This window comes from Stegostoma tigrinum, chromosome 1, assembly GCF_030684315.1.
Source record: "Stegostoma tigrinum isolate sSteTig4 chromosome 1, sSteTig4.hap1, whole genome shotgun sequence".
Lineage (NCBI taxonomy): Eukaryota > Metazoa > Chordata > Chondrichthyes > Orectolobiformes > Stegostomatidae > Stegostoma > Stegostoma tigrinum.
In genome coordinates this window covers 176,332,379-176,346,204 of record NC_081354.1, presented here as the reverse complement: position 1 = coordinate 176,346,204, position 13,826 = coordinate 176,332,379, and the positions used below count along the sequence as shown (strand labels likewise).

The following is a 13,826-nucleotide window of genomic DNA, read 5'->3' as shown; positions in this document are numbered from 1 at the left end:
GAAGTTGAAACTTACGTTTCACTGATTGCCTTTTCATCCATTGGACTTGGAGAATCCATACAAAGCCCTGGAAAGGCAAGTAGGACAATACAATCAGTTACTCGTTTCTTAGTACAAAGTTTAAAAAAAATTCTTTCAACATCAAAAAACTGCCTAAATACTCAATGACACGGCATCCACATACATCTGGGGCAAGAAAATTCTGAAGATTTGCAGGCTTGAGTAAAACAAAATCCTCCTCATGATAAGGCTTAAATGGAGGAACTACAAACTGTATAGATTGATCCTTGGTTGAAGCACTGTGTACACAAAATTCTGGAGAATGATCTTGTTAAGCCCAATTTTAGATGTTTCATCTTTGTATTAGAGGCATTTCATACCATATCTACTGGTGGGGCAAACCCTCATTCCAGAAATTGAGGACTTCTTTGCACTTCACGTAAGCCAAGTATTTTAGATTTCAGCTGCCTTTATACAAAGTAAGAAGTAAATCCCAACTGAATTTTGACTATATGTTTTGAATTAAAAAATTACAATCATGTACAGTAGTTGTAATTTCTCTATTTATGAAGAAGAGTAGTTATGATTGACTCAAATAAATGAAATTGTTGACTTGCTTGCCGTGTTGGCTTGTTCTCATTCAGCACAGCGAGCAAGGTCAACAACCTCATCCACAACCTGAGCTACAGATGATCTTTGCTATAGTCAATAGGTGCTGGAGTAGGCCATTCAGCCCTTTGAGCCAGCACCACCATTCATTATGATCATGGCTGATCATCCACAATCAGTATCCTGTTCCTGCCTTATCCCCATAACCCTTGATTCCACTATCTTTAAGAGCTCTGTCTATCTCTTTCTTGAAAGTATCCATGGAGTTGGCGTGCACTGCCTTCTGGGGCAGAGCATTCCATATATCCACCACTCTGGGTGAAGAAGCTTTTCCTCAACTGTTCTAAATGGCCTACCCTTATTTTTAAACTGTGTCCTCTGGTCCTGGAAAAGCTGAAATTCAATAAAAAGCTGGAATTAAGGGTCTAATGATGACCATAAATCCATTGCCAGTTGTAGGGAAAAACCCATCTGGTTCACTAATATCCTTTAGGGAAGTAAACTGCCATCCTTCCCTGGTCTGGCCTACATGTCGTTGACTCTTAACTGCCCTCTGGGTAATAAGTGCCACCAAACCAGCAACACCATCTCATTAATGAGGAGGAGAAGTGCTCCATACATCCAATGACTACTGCAATGAAGTGCTGAAGGAGAATGGAGGCCACCTAGCAAGATGCTAGTGGAAGGATGCCAAGCAATATTACATGTCTCTTATTTTGTGAATCAAAAGTCAATTTAAGAGTTGTGGTACACTGTTTGGTCAAAGGATAAATACACAAACACAGATGATTGTAAGAAACCTTACAAGTGGAGAAACATGTAGAATGGAAAGTGGTATTCAAATTTTCAGCTATAAAAAATTACACACAGTGCAATGCAAATACTTGCTTGGTTTAATTCTCGTACAGTAAACAGCAAGTTAGTAACACGGAGTTAGAACTTTAAAATTCAAAACTTTCATCTTCATACTTCCCTTAAATGCATTTATATTATTGAACTCACCACTTCAATCATGTGGAATTTGCTTGCTCTTAGATCAATCTAGTTTCATAAAAGAGACATGCAGTGCATGTACAAGTCATCGATTGATGTAAAGCAATTTATACTGGAGTAAAGAAGCAGTTAGACATGTATACAAGGCACAAATACTCGAAAAAGGTAAAAAGAAAGTCAAACTGATCAGGGTGACTTTTCCTGTCGTATGTGTGAAAAACGGGGGCGGGGGGGTAACATTCTGGCAGTATTCAGCAGTAAGCAGTCAGGAACTAATTTTCCATTTGCAAGCCTAAACGCTTGCTTTTACTAACAATAGAAATATCATCCTAAAGCAGTGCCAGATAATTTGCCCATGTAAAGTGATTGTTTGTTTAGAGATCAATGCACTTTTCAGGCCACTCAGTACCCCGTCATGATCTGGGCTAACCGTGGTGAAATGCAGCAGCCTGTGCTGCTCAGGCAGGAGAACTGCTAATGACAGCTCCACCTTGGGTGTGGCAAATGATACCATTCAACGAACCAAAAGGAAACCATAAACTGGCAGCCAGCCAATGAAATCTACGAGGAGTTTTTGCAAATATCAAAGAACAAACTTGCATAACACAACTAATTTAAAATGAAATGCCGAGATCAGTACATCAGTCAGCCACACCATGAAATTGCTTCTAACTTGAAGTGAAACAATTGTTAGCTCCCTCACATTTGAAGTAGTAACCTTTGTTCTCACTCCCACTCAGCCCTCACACCATCAGCCACGAAGGCTGAGAACGTAAATACAGATGAATAAGTCAGTTTTAAACTATTGCAGGTAGCAAGTTGAAAGTTCTTTCAACGATGAAGATATCACTGGCAAAGCCAGGTTTTGGTGTCCATCCTTAAAACTCGGCATGAGCCACCTTCATTGAGTAATGCAATACGTTGAGACCTGATAGATTTAAAATTGATAAGTTGGCCACAGTATTGGTTAGACTGTCAGCACAATAGGCACCAGTAATGATTTTTCAGGCCTCCTCACACAGAGGCAGTATCAGAAGGCTGGAGTTGCAACATTTTAAATGCAAGGTTTAAGTCCAGCCATTTGCAGGCCAGTCACCAGTGGACAAGCGTCACGTAGCAATAATTTGGCAGATGGACAGTGACATGAACAGACCAGTTGATGAAAGCCAACCTGGGTTTCTTCAGGAAGAAAAAAAAGATACTTAGCTGGCTTACCAGAGTTTATCCCTGTAACCTCTTCAAAATAATTTGAAGTTTGTGGAGAACATTCAACTTCGAATCATTCTAAAACACAACAGTCTGAAGCTTTGATAAAAAGGCAAGGACAGGTTGATGGAATAGGCAACATGTGGCAGATGAAGCTCAAGACAAAAACTCTCAGTCTGACAGAGCCTAAAACTACAAAAGGGGAAGGAGCAGAAGGATCTTTGTGTGCAATTCTAGTTCCTGATGGTGGCATGAGATCGCAGGAGTCAAAATACACAGTATCCTAGGTTTTACTAATAAGAGCATGGAGAACAAGAGCAAGGGAGGTGAAGTTGAATTTGAATTGGAGATATTTTGGCCTTAGCTGGAGTACTGCATCGGATTCTGAAACTCATGATGAGAAGGTAGTGAAGCATGCAGAAGGCATTTCCAAGAATGGCTCCACTGGTGAGGAACTTCAGTTACGAACATCAATTTAAACAGGTCCCACTGAAGTATTCAACACAAGTCAAAAACTTTTTTCCATAATGAGCATACAGAGCTACAGAAAGAATGGGTACCAAGTAAAAGTGTTTATTTGGAGAGGAGATGCAGACATTGAGTTAAGTGCAACGCAACAATTGAGATATTGGTGTAAGGATCAGTGCTGGAGGAAGGGAATTTCACCCAGTGGCAGTGATGTGATGGCGACAGGTGAAGTAAAGATGTTGTGTACCTTTGAGTACAACTTGCAGGCACCGAAGACAAGAGCCAACAGATGCAGGTGGTCACAAGTGATAAAGAGCCCAGGTGTGAAACACGTCAAAGGTAGCTTGGTATGTTTCTGCAGTCCATCTTGTTGGCATATTGGGACCACTATTTTTGGATAGGAACTGTGAGCTAAAGTGGAGTTAGATTTTCAGCAAGTGAAGTTTATGGAAATTGGCTTGGAAAGTTAACCTTAGGTTGATTATTGTTCTAAGATCACGGCAGAAATTGCAGCATCCAAAACGTGTTATGCTTAAGAACCAGCAGCTGTCTGGGCATTAAAAGCAAAAACAAAAGACCAGTGTCAACCAAAGAATCTTAAGTGAAGAAAACAAACATTGAACTGGTTATGACTTTAAGGTAAAAGGTAGTGTGGTTGTGAAAGCTGCTGTATGGAGTTTTGGCTTTTCTAGTTCACATGCAGTTTTCAATAACTTGAAAACTTGAGAAAAGCCTAGTGTTTAGGTCAATAGTCCCAGTCAGCAAAACCTAAGATCAATTTTATTTGCTATTGTCTGCTAAAGTTGGCATTTATAAATTGTTAACTCCTCTGAACTATATAAACCTGGTGTCTGATAACCAGACTGAGTAAATGTGAGGAACAATTGGACACCGACTATTAATTTCAATGCTGCGATATCCAGTATTAGCTAATCTTGTTTGTGTCGGTGAAGATTACGGTGAGTGTTCAAGGTGATGGCTAGATTGCCAAGCGTACAAGAGAGTTTGAACAAACTTGGATTATTCCCACTGCAACATTGTAGACTGAGGGGCAACCCGATAAAAGTACACAAGACCGAGTCAGATAAGTGAGACCAGTCTTTCCCCCCCTGCCAGGGTGGGGATGTCAAACACTAGGAGACATAGGTTCCAAGTGAGACAGGCAAGTTTAAAAGGAAGAAATGCACAAGGCATGTTGTAGATGCCTGGAACATGAAGAGGTAACAAAAGCAAATATGATAGCAACATTTGAGACATTTAGACAGACATACTAACAAGCAGGGAATACAGGGACAAAGGCCAGGAACAGGTATCATGGTTGGCCGAAGGGTCTGTTTCTGTGCTGCTCTAAGTACTACTGAAGACACACTAATGCAGTTAAGTGGATAACTATTTCATTTTCCTGGGATATTAGGAACTGCAGATGCTGGAGAATCTGAGATGACAAGGTGTAGACCTGGAGGAACACAGCAGGCCAGCAGAGGAGCAGGAAAACTGACATTTCAGGCCTAAACCTTTCTTCAGAGATTTTCTTGGCTTGTTCAGAGTATTTGAATAGATAACACCAGCCACCTTTAAGTACCAACCTGCATCAGATTCAGATGAGAGTGTCTTGAGTAATGGGGACCCACTTGGCCTGCGTTTCGGTGTATCACAATTGCTGGATGAGTAGAAGACAGACAAAAAAAAAGTCAGCATTGAAAATTCCACAGACAAGCCACACAGGAGCTGGAAACGTGAGGGTGGGGGAAGAGAACAATAAGGACTACCTGCACACACGCGCTTCCAGCTTCTGCATGGCTTGTGCCATTTAAAACATTGCACAAATTAAAAAAAAAACCTACAATTCAGCATAATAATAAAATGTGAGGCTGGATGAACACAGCAGGCCCAGCAGCATCTCAGGAGCAGAAAAGCTGACCTTTCGGGCCTGGACCCTTCAATTCAGCAGGACACATTAAGCATTATTGGTTGGTGTTTTACTGAGACAACCCTTGCATTAAGCAGAATGCCTGTTCTTCTCGACTTCCTCCAACATTAACCAGCCTCTTCACTTTTTTTAAACAGAAGATTTGCTTTCCCGGTCGGGAGCATCAGGCAAGACAATTATAGATGAGGGAGAGGGAGAAGGAAGGAAATAGGGATAAATCTTACAAAAAAAAAGGAAAAAGGAACAACCCCCCGCCTGTTTTACCTGCCCAGGCCAGTCAGATTGACCATGTTCAACGCCAGGTTGGTTACCGGCGACAGCACCGGAGGCTCGGAGAACAGGGCCTTACACGAGCGGCCTTTCTCCAGCGGGAGGGACGGTGGCGGCGGCTGCGGCCGCCTCCCGGGGACCTGACCGGGGCCGAAGCTCCGGCGCGGCTGCCGAGGGGGACTGGTGACCCCGCTCATAGTGAAGTGGGAGGAAAGAAACGCTTCGACAAAAAAAAAACTTGACGCCGAGGGCTTTTTATTTTTTTTAAAAAAAAAGAAAATTTAAAAGGGGCCGCGGGGTTGAAAAGCGGCGAGGAAAGGGTCGGCTTGGAGCAGGAGCGGGCGGTGGGTGAGACGTCAGGGAGCGTGTTCCTTTCGCTTCAGCCCCGGCGCCAGGGCTTTCTCTTCAGAGTCTCATCAGCGGTGCCCGGCCCTGTCCACTCTCTCTATCGACCTGACGGTGCCCTGCTCCATGGCGCCCCGAAGGCCTCACTCTGGAGCCGCCACTCGCGCCACCGCCTTTATTTCGAAAAATAACATCGCCGGTAGGCACCGCCTCCGAGGGGGTGGGGCGGCAACAGCAGGGGCCACGTGACGCCGACCGACCAATCCCTGTGCTCCTTCCCCTCCCCGCCCCGCCCCGCACGCGATGAAGGGGTGGGGTCTGCTCTCCAGCACGCCTGGGCGGAAGGTCGAGCCTTCCTTCAGCCGCGACCCCGCCCCTCCGAGTCACGTGACAGTGGCGTTCATGACCAGCGCTCCCCCCCGTCGCGGGCGGAAGGGGTGGAGCCTGACCTCCGGCCGCGCCTACGGCGGGGTGCCACAGCTGATGAGGGTCACGTGACAACGAGGGACCAATGCCTGCGTCCCTCACCCGCGGGGAGGGTGGGATGTGACCTCTAGCCACGCCCAGCGTCAGTAGCGTCTGTTGTCACTTGTCAGGGAGATGATGTGCAGGTGCCAGTCTTGGACTGAGATGGATAAAGTCAAAAAAAGAAAGTTACAAGTTTTCTGAGCACAGCCCCGAAGATAAGAGGTTCATACCACTGGTTTGAGTGGAGTGAACAGTGCCTGGCTGACTGCCTGCCTCCTGTTAAAATCTTTAATCATTCCAACATACATTTTGTAGTCATAGGCAGTCAGTGTGGCATCTTATAAATTCCTGCTTTTGGAACAAAGCCAGCCTGATAGCAGGTTAAAATTCAATAAACGTGGAGCTGGACAAACACAGTATCAGAAGAGCAAGAAAGTCAATGTGTCAGGCAGAAATCTTTCATCAGGACTGGGGAGGGGAAGCCCAGAAATAATTTGAGGACGGACCGTGGGCTGTAAGCTCCCAAGGCAAAATATCACGTGTTGTTCCAGCGATAGTAGGAACTGCAGATGCTAGAGAATCAGATAACAAGATGTTAGAGCTGAATGAGCACAGCAGGACCACTGTCTCCGTGGCTCACTTGTCCTCACCACACCACCACCCCCAGCATTTTTCCCTGCAACCGCAGGAAGTGCTACACCTGCTCCTACACCTCACCTTGATCCCAGGCCCCAAGACCTTCTACATCAAAAAGATGTTCACCTGCACATCTACTGTGGTATACTGTACCCACAGTTCCTGATGTGGCCTCCTCTACATCAGGGAAACCAAGCAGAAGCTTAGAGACCACTTTGTGGAACACCTACGTTCGGTTTGCAACAACTGATTGTACCTCCCAGTCACAAGCCATTTCAACTCCTCCTCCCACTACTTGGATGACATGTCCATCCTGGGCCTCCTCTAGTGCCACAACAATGTCACCCAAAGGTGGCAGGAACAGCACCTCATACTCCGCTTTCAAATCCTGCAGCCCAATGGTGTCGATGTGGACTTCACAAGCTCCAAAATTGCTCCTTCCTGGACCACATCCCAAAACCAGCCCAGCTCATCTCCACCTCCCTAACCTGTCCTACCACCTACCCCTTCCTTCAATTTCAAGCCCCATCCTACCTACCAGCCTCATCCCACCTCCTTGGCCTGTCCATCTTTCCTGGACTGACCAACCCTCATCCACTTGAGGAAGGGTCTCGACCCAAAACGTCAGCTTTCTTGCTCCTCTGATGCTGCCTGGCCTGCTGTGTTCATCCAGCTCTACACCTTGTTATGTCGGATTCTCCCGCATCTGCAGTTCCTGCTATCTCTCTTGAACAGGAGGGAGGCAACCAGCCTTCCCGGCTGTGGGGGGGGGGGGTCACGTACCCACATCGCGTCTCAAGCCACGCCCCACTCAATGTCATCCTGTCGGGGGTCATCTTTTCAGGGAGCGACCAGCCTCCAACCACGCCCCCTTCCTGGGATCACGTGATGGAAAAGGGGCCTATCCCAGCGTTCCCGTCTCGCCCCGCCCCCTGTTCGGTCACGTGGCCGTCTTTAAAGGGTCTAGGCCCGAAATGTCAGCTTTTGTGCTCCTGAGATGCTGCTTGACCTGCTGTGTTCATCCAGCTTCACACTTTGTTATCTTGGATTCTCCAGCATCTGCAGTTCCCATTATCGCTGATACACTTTTTACCTTCAGCCGCGTTCGTTCACCCCCTGACCCCGCCCACCCAGAGCACGGGACAGAGCAGAACCCCTGTTCCTCTCCCAACCCGTTCCTGCCCCGGCGTTGGAGAATCTGACCAATCAGAGTCCCCAGCACTCACACTGCTCCGGATCCCACCAATACCCGCCGCTCTCACATCGAGCGACCCGAACATTCGGCCTGGATTATGCCATTAGACCAGGAAAAGGGAGGTACTGGTCCCTAGCTGAAAAGTGAATTGAAGTGAAACGTTAATTAATAAAGCCCTATTCAACTGGTTCGGTTCTTTTTTTTTGCAATTATATTTCTTGTTGTTTGTCTGTCCAGTGAAAGGATTTATTATTTGACATTTATATATTTGAAATGAAGAGACAATCCTCTTTTCCAGATGGATCTTTCGGATTTTGTATCCAGTTTCTGGCGGGAGACAGCTGTTATCTGGGATTTTAAACTTGTTCAGGGCAACACTGTACGTGTCATTTGGGAATGATTATCACGCGTGACTTCTGCTTGGGGGCTGGGGTGCTTGTGCACTTTAAACATTGAAATGGTTATCTGACCTTTGTGGCGGGAGAGGACTGGTTAGAAGAGAGAGAGAGAGCGAAATGGAAATAACAAGAGGAGGTCACACTAGATTTTCATTCATTCATTCATTCAGCGGCAGTGTCCATGACAGCTGGACATAACAGAGCGTGACAGGCAGTGATCATTAACAGCCTTGAATCCCAAACCACCCACAGGCAAGAATATTCCCTCCCCCCACTGCTTAGCATTCTTGCGATAGGGTTGGGGCTGGCGTTTCGGCCCTAGACCCTTCATCATCGGCTTTTGTGCTCCTGGGATGCTGCTTGTCCTGCTGTGTTCGTCCAGCCCCACACTTTGTTATCTTGGATTCTCCAGCATCTGCAGTTCCCATTATCTTTGCTTAGCATTCTTCGCAGCTTTTCAGAAGAGCTCAGTGCCAACAAATATCTAATTTTTCTAAGTGATAATGGGAACTGCAGATGCTGGAGAATCCAAGATAACAAAGGGCCTGCTGTGTTCATCCAGCCTCACATGTTATTATCTCTAATTTTTCTAAAGCAGTTTTAAACTCCGTAATACTCAGGTAATAGAACTGCAATGTTTGTAAACATTTCCTTACATTTTGAAATGAGTTACCATATTATAACTCTTAACCATTTCTTTAACAGCTTTTTTATTTTAAAATGTTACTACTTTGCTTTATCCAATAAATAAAAGTTTTTTGACTACTTTAAATTACACCTTTCAAGTAAACAAATGCAAAAAAACCACATACACTGCAAATCTGAAACAAAAACAAATAGCTGGAGAATCTCAGCATCTGCAGATTCAACATTTCGGGCCCAGAGACCATTTTCAAACAAATGCCCTGTGGTGCTTTCTAAGAGTTGGTGAAGCACCGAGAGCAGAATTTTTGTCACTAAACGTGTTGTGAAACTTTGGAATTCTGTACTCAAAGGTTTGTGGAAGCTCAGTCTTTGAATATATTTAAAGTAGTGATTGCTAAATGTTTGATTTACAATGGTGTTCAAGTTTTTAGGCTTAATTTGAGTAATAGGCATTAAAGTTATGATCATATTAAATAGTGGAAGAGACTCGATTGACTGAATGGCCTAATCCCATTCCTATTTGAAATAATTACACAGAGACTGACATCCCATCACCAAGTCATCCATTAGGTACATGTGGAAAGCCCTTAACACTGATGCAGCTCTCGTATTTGGAGAATGTCTGTCAATTTTGTTTGTATTTGTCAGCCAGGGCTTCCTGTTTGGACCAGATTAACAGGCCCAATCAGGGAACTCATACTCTATGAGGTCCAACTGGTTAAACCTGTTATAATCACTACATCACTCCTGATTCCGAGGATATAGGCTAATTCTATTTTTTTCTGTAGTTCTATTTTAGCACCAAGTCAGGTCCCGCCAATTCTGCTCTGATACCAGCAGTGTTTAACACAGGGCAGCTTGCCTCTTGCACCTGGAGTGTCTCAGAAGAAATTCATTCTCTTCTACAAGTGTCAAAGATATTGAAGTGGCAACATCTACTGTGTCCATTCTCAAATCCCGAGGCGTTTTCAATGTTTGGCAGAGATGGAGAACCCACAGGTTCTGACTGTTTGAGGAGCTGAGCATGTTTTGTTCCCGCACCGTTTGAGAGTTCACAGCTTTCAAATGGCTCACATGCTTGGTTGGGACCATGGCACCTATCTGAACTTCATATGTCACTGGATCTGACCTCATGTCAAACCATGCTTCTTACCCTTGCACGGTCCTTCCTGTGGTTCCTCTGTTAAAATTTATCCCTGAAGTAAATCGCGTCGCTTGCTTAGCTTAGTCTTGTTTCTGGCATTGGCATTCCTGATGCCATTTCATCCTTGCCCCAGGTCTGGAAAGGTCCGATTTAACTTGGAGCGGAGTCTTTCTCCCCATCAGCAACTCTGGTGGAGCTGTCCCTCCACTTGCATGAGGGGTGGTCCAATAAATAATTAGGAACCTTCACAAGGCCTTGCAGAATCATGGAATTGCTTCCTGGTCAACATGCAAGGTGCCTTTGGCAGCCTTGATAGTCCCTAGACATTCCTGAAAATCCTGGGAATTTAATTAGGAGTTCACTCAGGCAGCCATTTTCCAATGAAAAAATGTTGAACCAATCTAGGTGAACCTTCCTCTACCAACTTTGTCCCATCAAGCTTGGGCCTGAACCTTTAACTATAAATTGCAGTAACTGAACCAGCTGCTTCTCATAACAGAACTGAAGTTGTACCCTTAATCAGTAAAGGTTCCCTGGTATAGGTTCTCAATCTACCTGAGGCCTTGCACAAACTTGAGAATTGGATTCCAGAGCAAAGTTTGTTAAAGACTGGTTTTATGATTATTGATACAATCGATCTGGTATTGACCTCCATTAGAATGGGGTGGCCATTTAATCAGACATTTATTTTGATTGGTTCAAATTTGGATATTGCTAAGCTATTTAACTGTTACAAACCAGATGTAGGTGGACTTTCCAGGGTGTGCTCTCTCCTGGATGCCGGCCTATGAGTTATCTTACCCCATTTAGGTCTAGTGGAACTATTTTGCTGTCAAGCCCACATACTGGCAGCAACTGCAATGGCTTTCTGGCCCAGATCCTGAAGAAAATTTTGACTGCTTGGCCAAGGCTTGGTTTTGTTTTGGGGTTTTGCTGTGGCTGATCTAGACTCCCGCTGTTCAGGATATATCCTGAATGAGGCTATGCAATTGTATTCACTCAGGTAGTGTTCCCAAGCTCGCTCAACTGCTGGCACAGACCAATGGGCAGAATCACCTGCTATTATGTATTTTTGATTCTATTATCTGTTTGCTATTTATTCTGAAATAATGCCTGTTCTAACTTGCCACAAATGTAATAAGTTATAAATATCAAATTATCACACAGACGTGGAGGTGAAGGCCTAGTGGTAATATCACTAGACTGTTAATCTAGAGACCCAGATAATGTTCTGGGGACTTGGGCTCAAATCCTGCCACGGCAGATGGTGGAATTCCATCAGAATGCCCTGTAACTCAAGTGTTCTTTATTGCCGCATTTTCCAAAAATAAAGCCAGTTGTAGTGTCTGTTTGAAGTCCAGTTGGCCTTCAGCTGGTAGGCGCTGTTCCATGGTTACATCATTAATCCCTCATACCAAACAGTCTCTCAGCATCTCATTAAGGGTTAAACTAAAGTCGGATACCTTTGCCAGTCATCTTAACCAAGTCAAAAATCCACAGATTCTCCTGGTACTTGAATCGCTGAGTAAAAACAATAGAGTCTTAGAATTAGAGGAGATTTGGGGTAATATTCCTGAACTCAATCCATCAACTCTTGAAAGGTTTTCGTACCTAGTGCTTCAGGGAAAGTTAGGTTCCAAATAACCAAAAAAAGCTCCGGGCTCACAAGCAGTCAGACGAATTACTCATTGCTTTTCCTCTGCCTCAATGTAGTTTGCCTGGAAAAAAATACAACATACTTTTCACATACTGGGCCCAGTCTTTGACAGCAGGATCAAACAAGTCCCAAATAATAGCACAGTGCAAGGAAAGTTTACCCCTACTCAAAGATAACGGTTGCAACTGAGTTTCTTCAGGATGTGCTTTACTCTCATTGCTGTTGAAATAACTCCACAGAGGCCTGTATCCCATCACCAAGTCACCCTTTCATTTACATGTGGAGAGCCCTTAACACTGATACAGTTCCCCCAGAGCCAGCTGCGAGAGTCAAAGGATGTCTGACCCTTCCTAATTCCTTGCAATCATCAGTTTCTCCTGATTACACCTTTATAAAAAAAAACTTGCAAGGCTCATTTTAGTCAAAGTTCTGAAGTTGGGACCCTCATATGAAACATTAACTTGCTTTCAGTAAGAGTGAGGAGCGACTGGCAGACGATGTTTTACTCTGGCAATTGATAGAGTCAGAAATATTGTGTCATTCAATGAGAATAGCTGAAGAAAGTACAGGAATTGCTGTGAAAATGTTCTCCTAACATTTGATCACTGAAGGAAGTAGCTGGCACAAACTAATGAGCAGAATCACCTGCTATTATATATTTCTGATTTTATTGTCTGTTTGGTATTTCTACTGAAATAATGCCGACTCTAAATTGCCACAAACCTGATAAGTTATAAGTATCAGACTATCACACAGGCATGGAGGCAATGGCTTAGTGGTACTATTGCTGGACTGTTAATCCAGAGATCCAGATAATGTTCTGTGGACCTGGGTTCAAATTCCACCATGGCAGATGGTGGAATTTGAGTTCAATAACTATCTGGAATTAAGAATCTAATGATGACCATGAATCCATTGTCGATTGTCAGGGAAATCCCCATCTGGTTTGCTCATGTCCTTTAGGGAAGGAAACTGCCAGCCTTACCTGGTCTGGCCTACATGTGACTCCAGATCCCCAGCAATGTGGTTAATTCTTAACTGTCCTCTCGGGGAAATTAGGGATGTGCAATAGATGCTGTCTAGCCAGTGATGCCCTCATCCCGTGAATGAATAAAGGAAAATAGGATATGTACACAAACATGGGAGGTCCTGATCAGAAAGAAGAGCAACAGGTTAAAAACAACAAAACCCGAGAAAAATGTCAACAAAAACATTGAAGAAACTCTTTGAATTGAAACAGTGTAACTTGTCAGACAAGCTATTAAATTTCAGGAATGCAGGCCTCCCAGGGATGAGAAAGAACAACTCATCAGCCAGCTGCCGATTTCCGGTCCCTTTCAAACATATAATGTCATTTGCAGATGCTTAACAAACAAGGGTGCTCCAGCAAACAAACAGCCACACCGAGATTTGTGACCTTGTCTGAACTAACATTTCCTCTTCACATTCCTCAGAACACCACTTTCCAAGTAGGGCAGTGTCAGAAGTCACGCGACACCAGGTTATAGTCAAACAGGTTTATTTGAAATCACAAGCCTTTGGAGCGCTGCTCCTTCGTCAGGTGAAGTGGACAGTGGCAGCTTGGTTTGTTTATTAGCACTCACTTCTGAGTCAGTTGGTCATTAGTACTAGCCCTTCTCTGCCCCTCCGACAATGGTTTGAATTCTGCCTTGGGATTTGAACTCATGTTTCCAGAACATTAGTTTTGGATTATTAGACCAGCATGTTACTGTAATGTCAAGGAATCCCTCTCCACTTTCATGGATGTCCTCTTCCCCTTAATTTTAATGTCTCAATCTTGCCTCTAACACCAGGTATAACAATATTTATTCAAATCAAACTGAATCTGACACTTATAGCAC

At 44.3% G+C, this 13,826-nt stretch overlaps 1 protein-coding gene across 3 annotated transcripts in view; it reads right to left on the bottom strand.

Moving 5' to 3' along the window:
- cdc25b (cell division cycle 25B) overlaps nt 1-12,028 on the bottom strand; it is a 44,162-nt gene extending 32,134 nt beyond the window's left edge. Inside the window, exons 1-3 of one of the 3 annotated variants that reach the window (XM_059650367.1) lie at nt 11,919-12,028; nt 4,863-4,936; nt 16-67 (exon numbers count right to left, since the gene is read on the bottom strand). In XM_059650367.1, the coding sequence (XP_059506350.1) occupies nt 16-59 (44 nt within the window). In that variant the 5' untranslated portion in view covers nt 60-67; nt 4,863-4,936; nt 11,919-12,028. Of the gene's footprint in view, nt 1-15; nt 68-4,862; nt 4,937-5,045; nt 5,102-5,470; nt 6,011-11,918 lie in introns of those variants that run through there. The other 2 variants (XM_059650363.1, XM_059650365.1) reach the window with 2 other exon arrangements.
- Between the last annotated feature and the right edge of the window lie 1,798 nt (nt 12,029-13,826).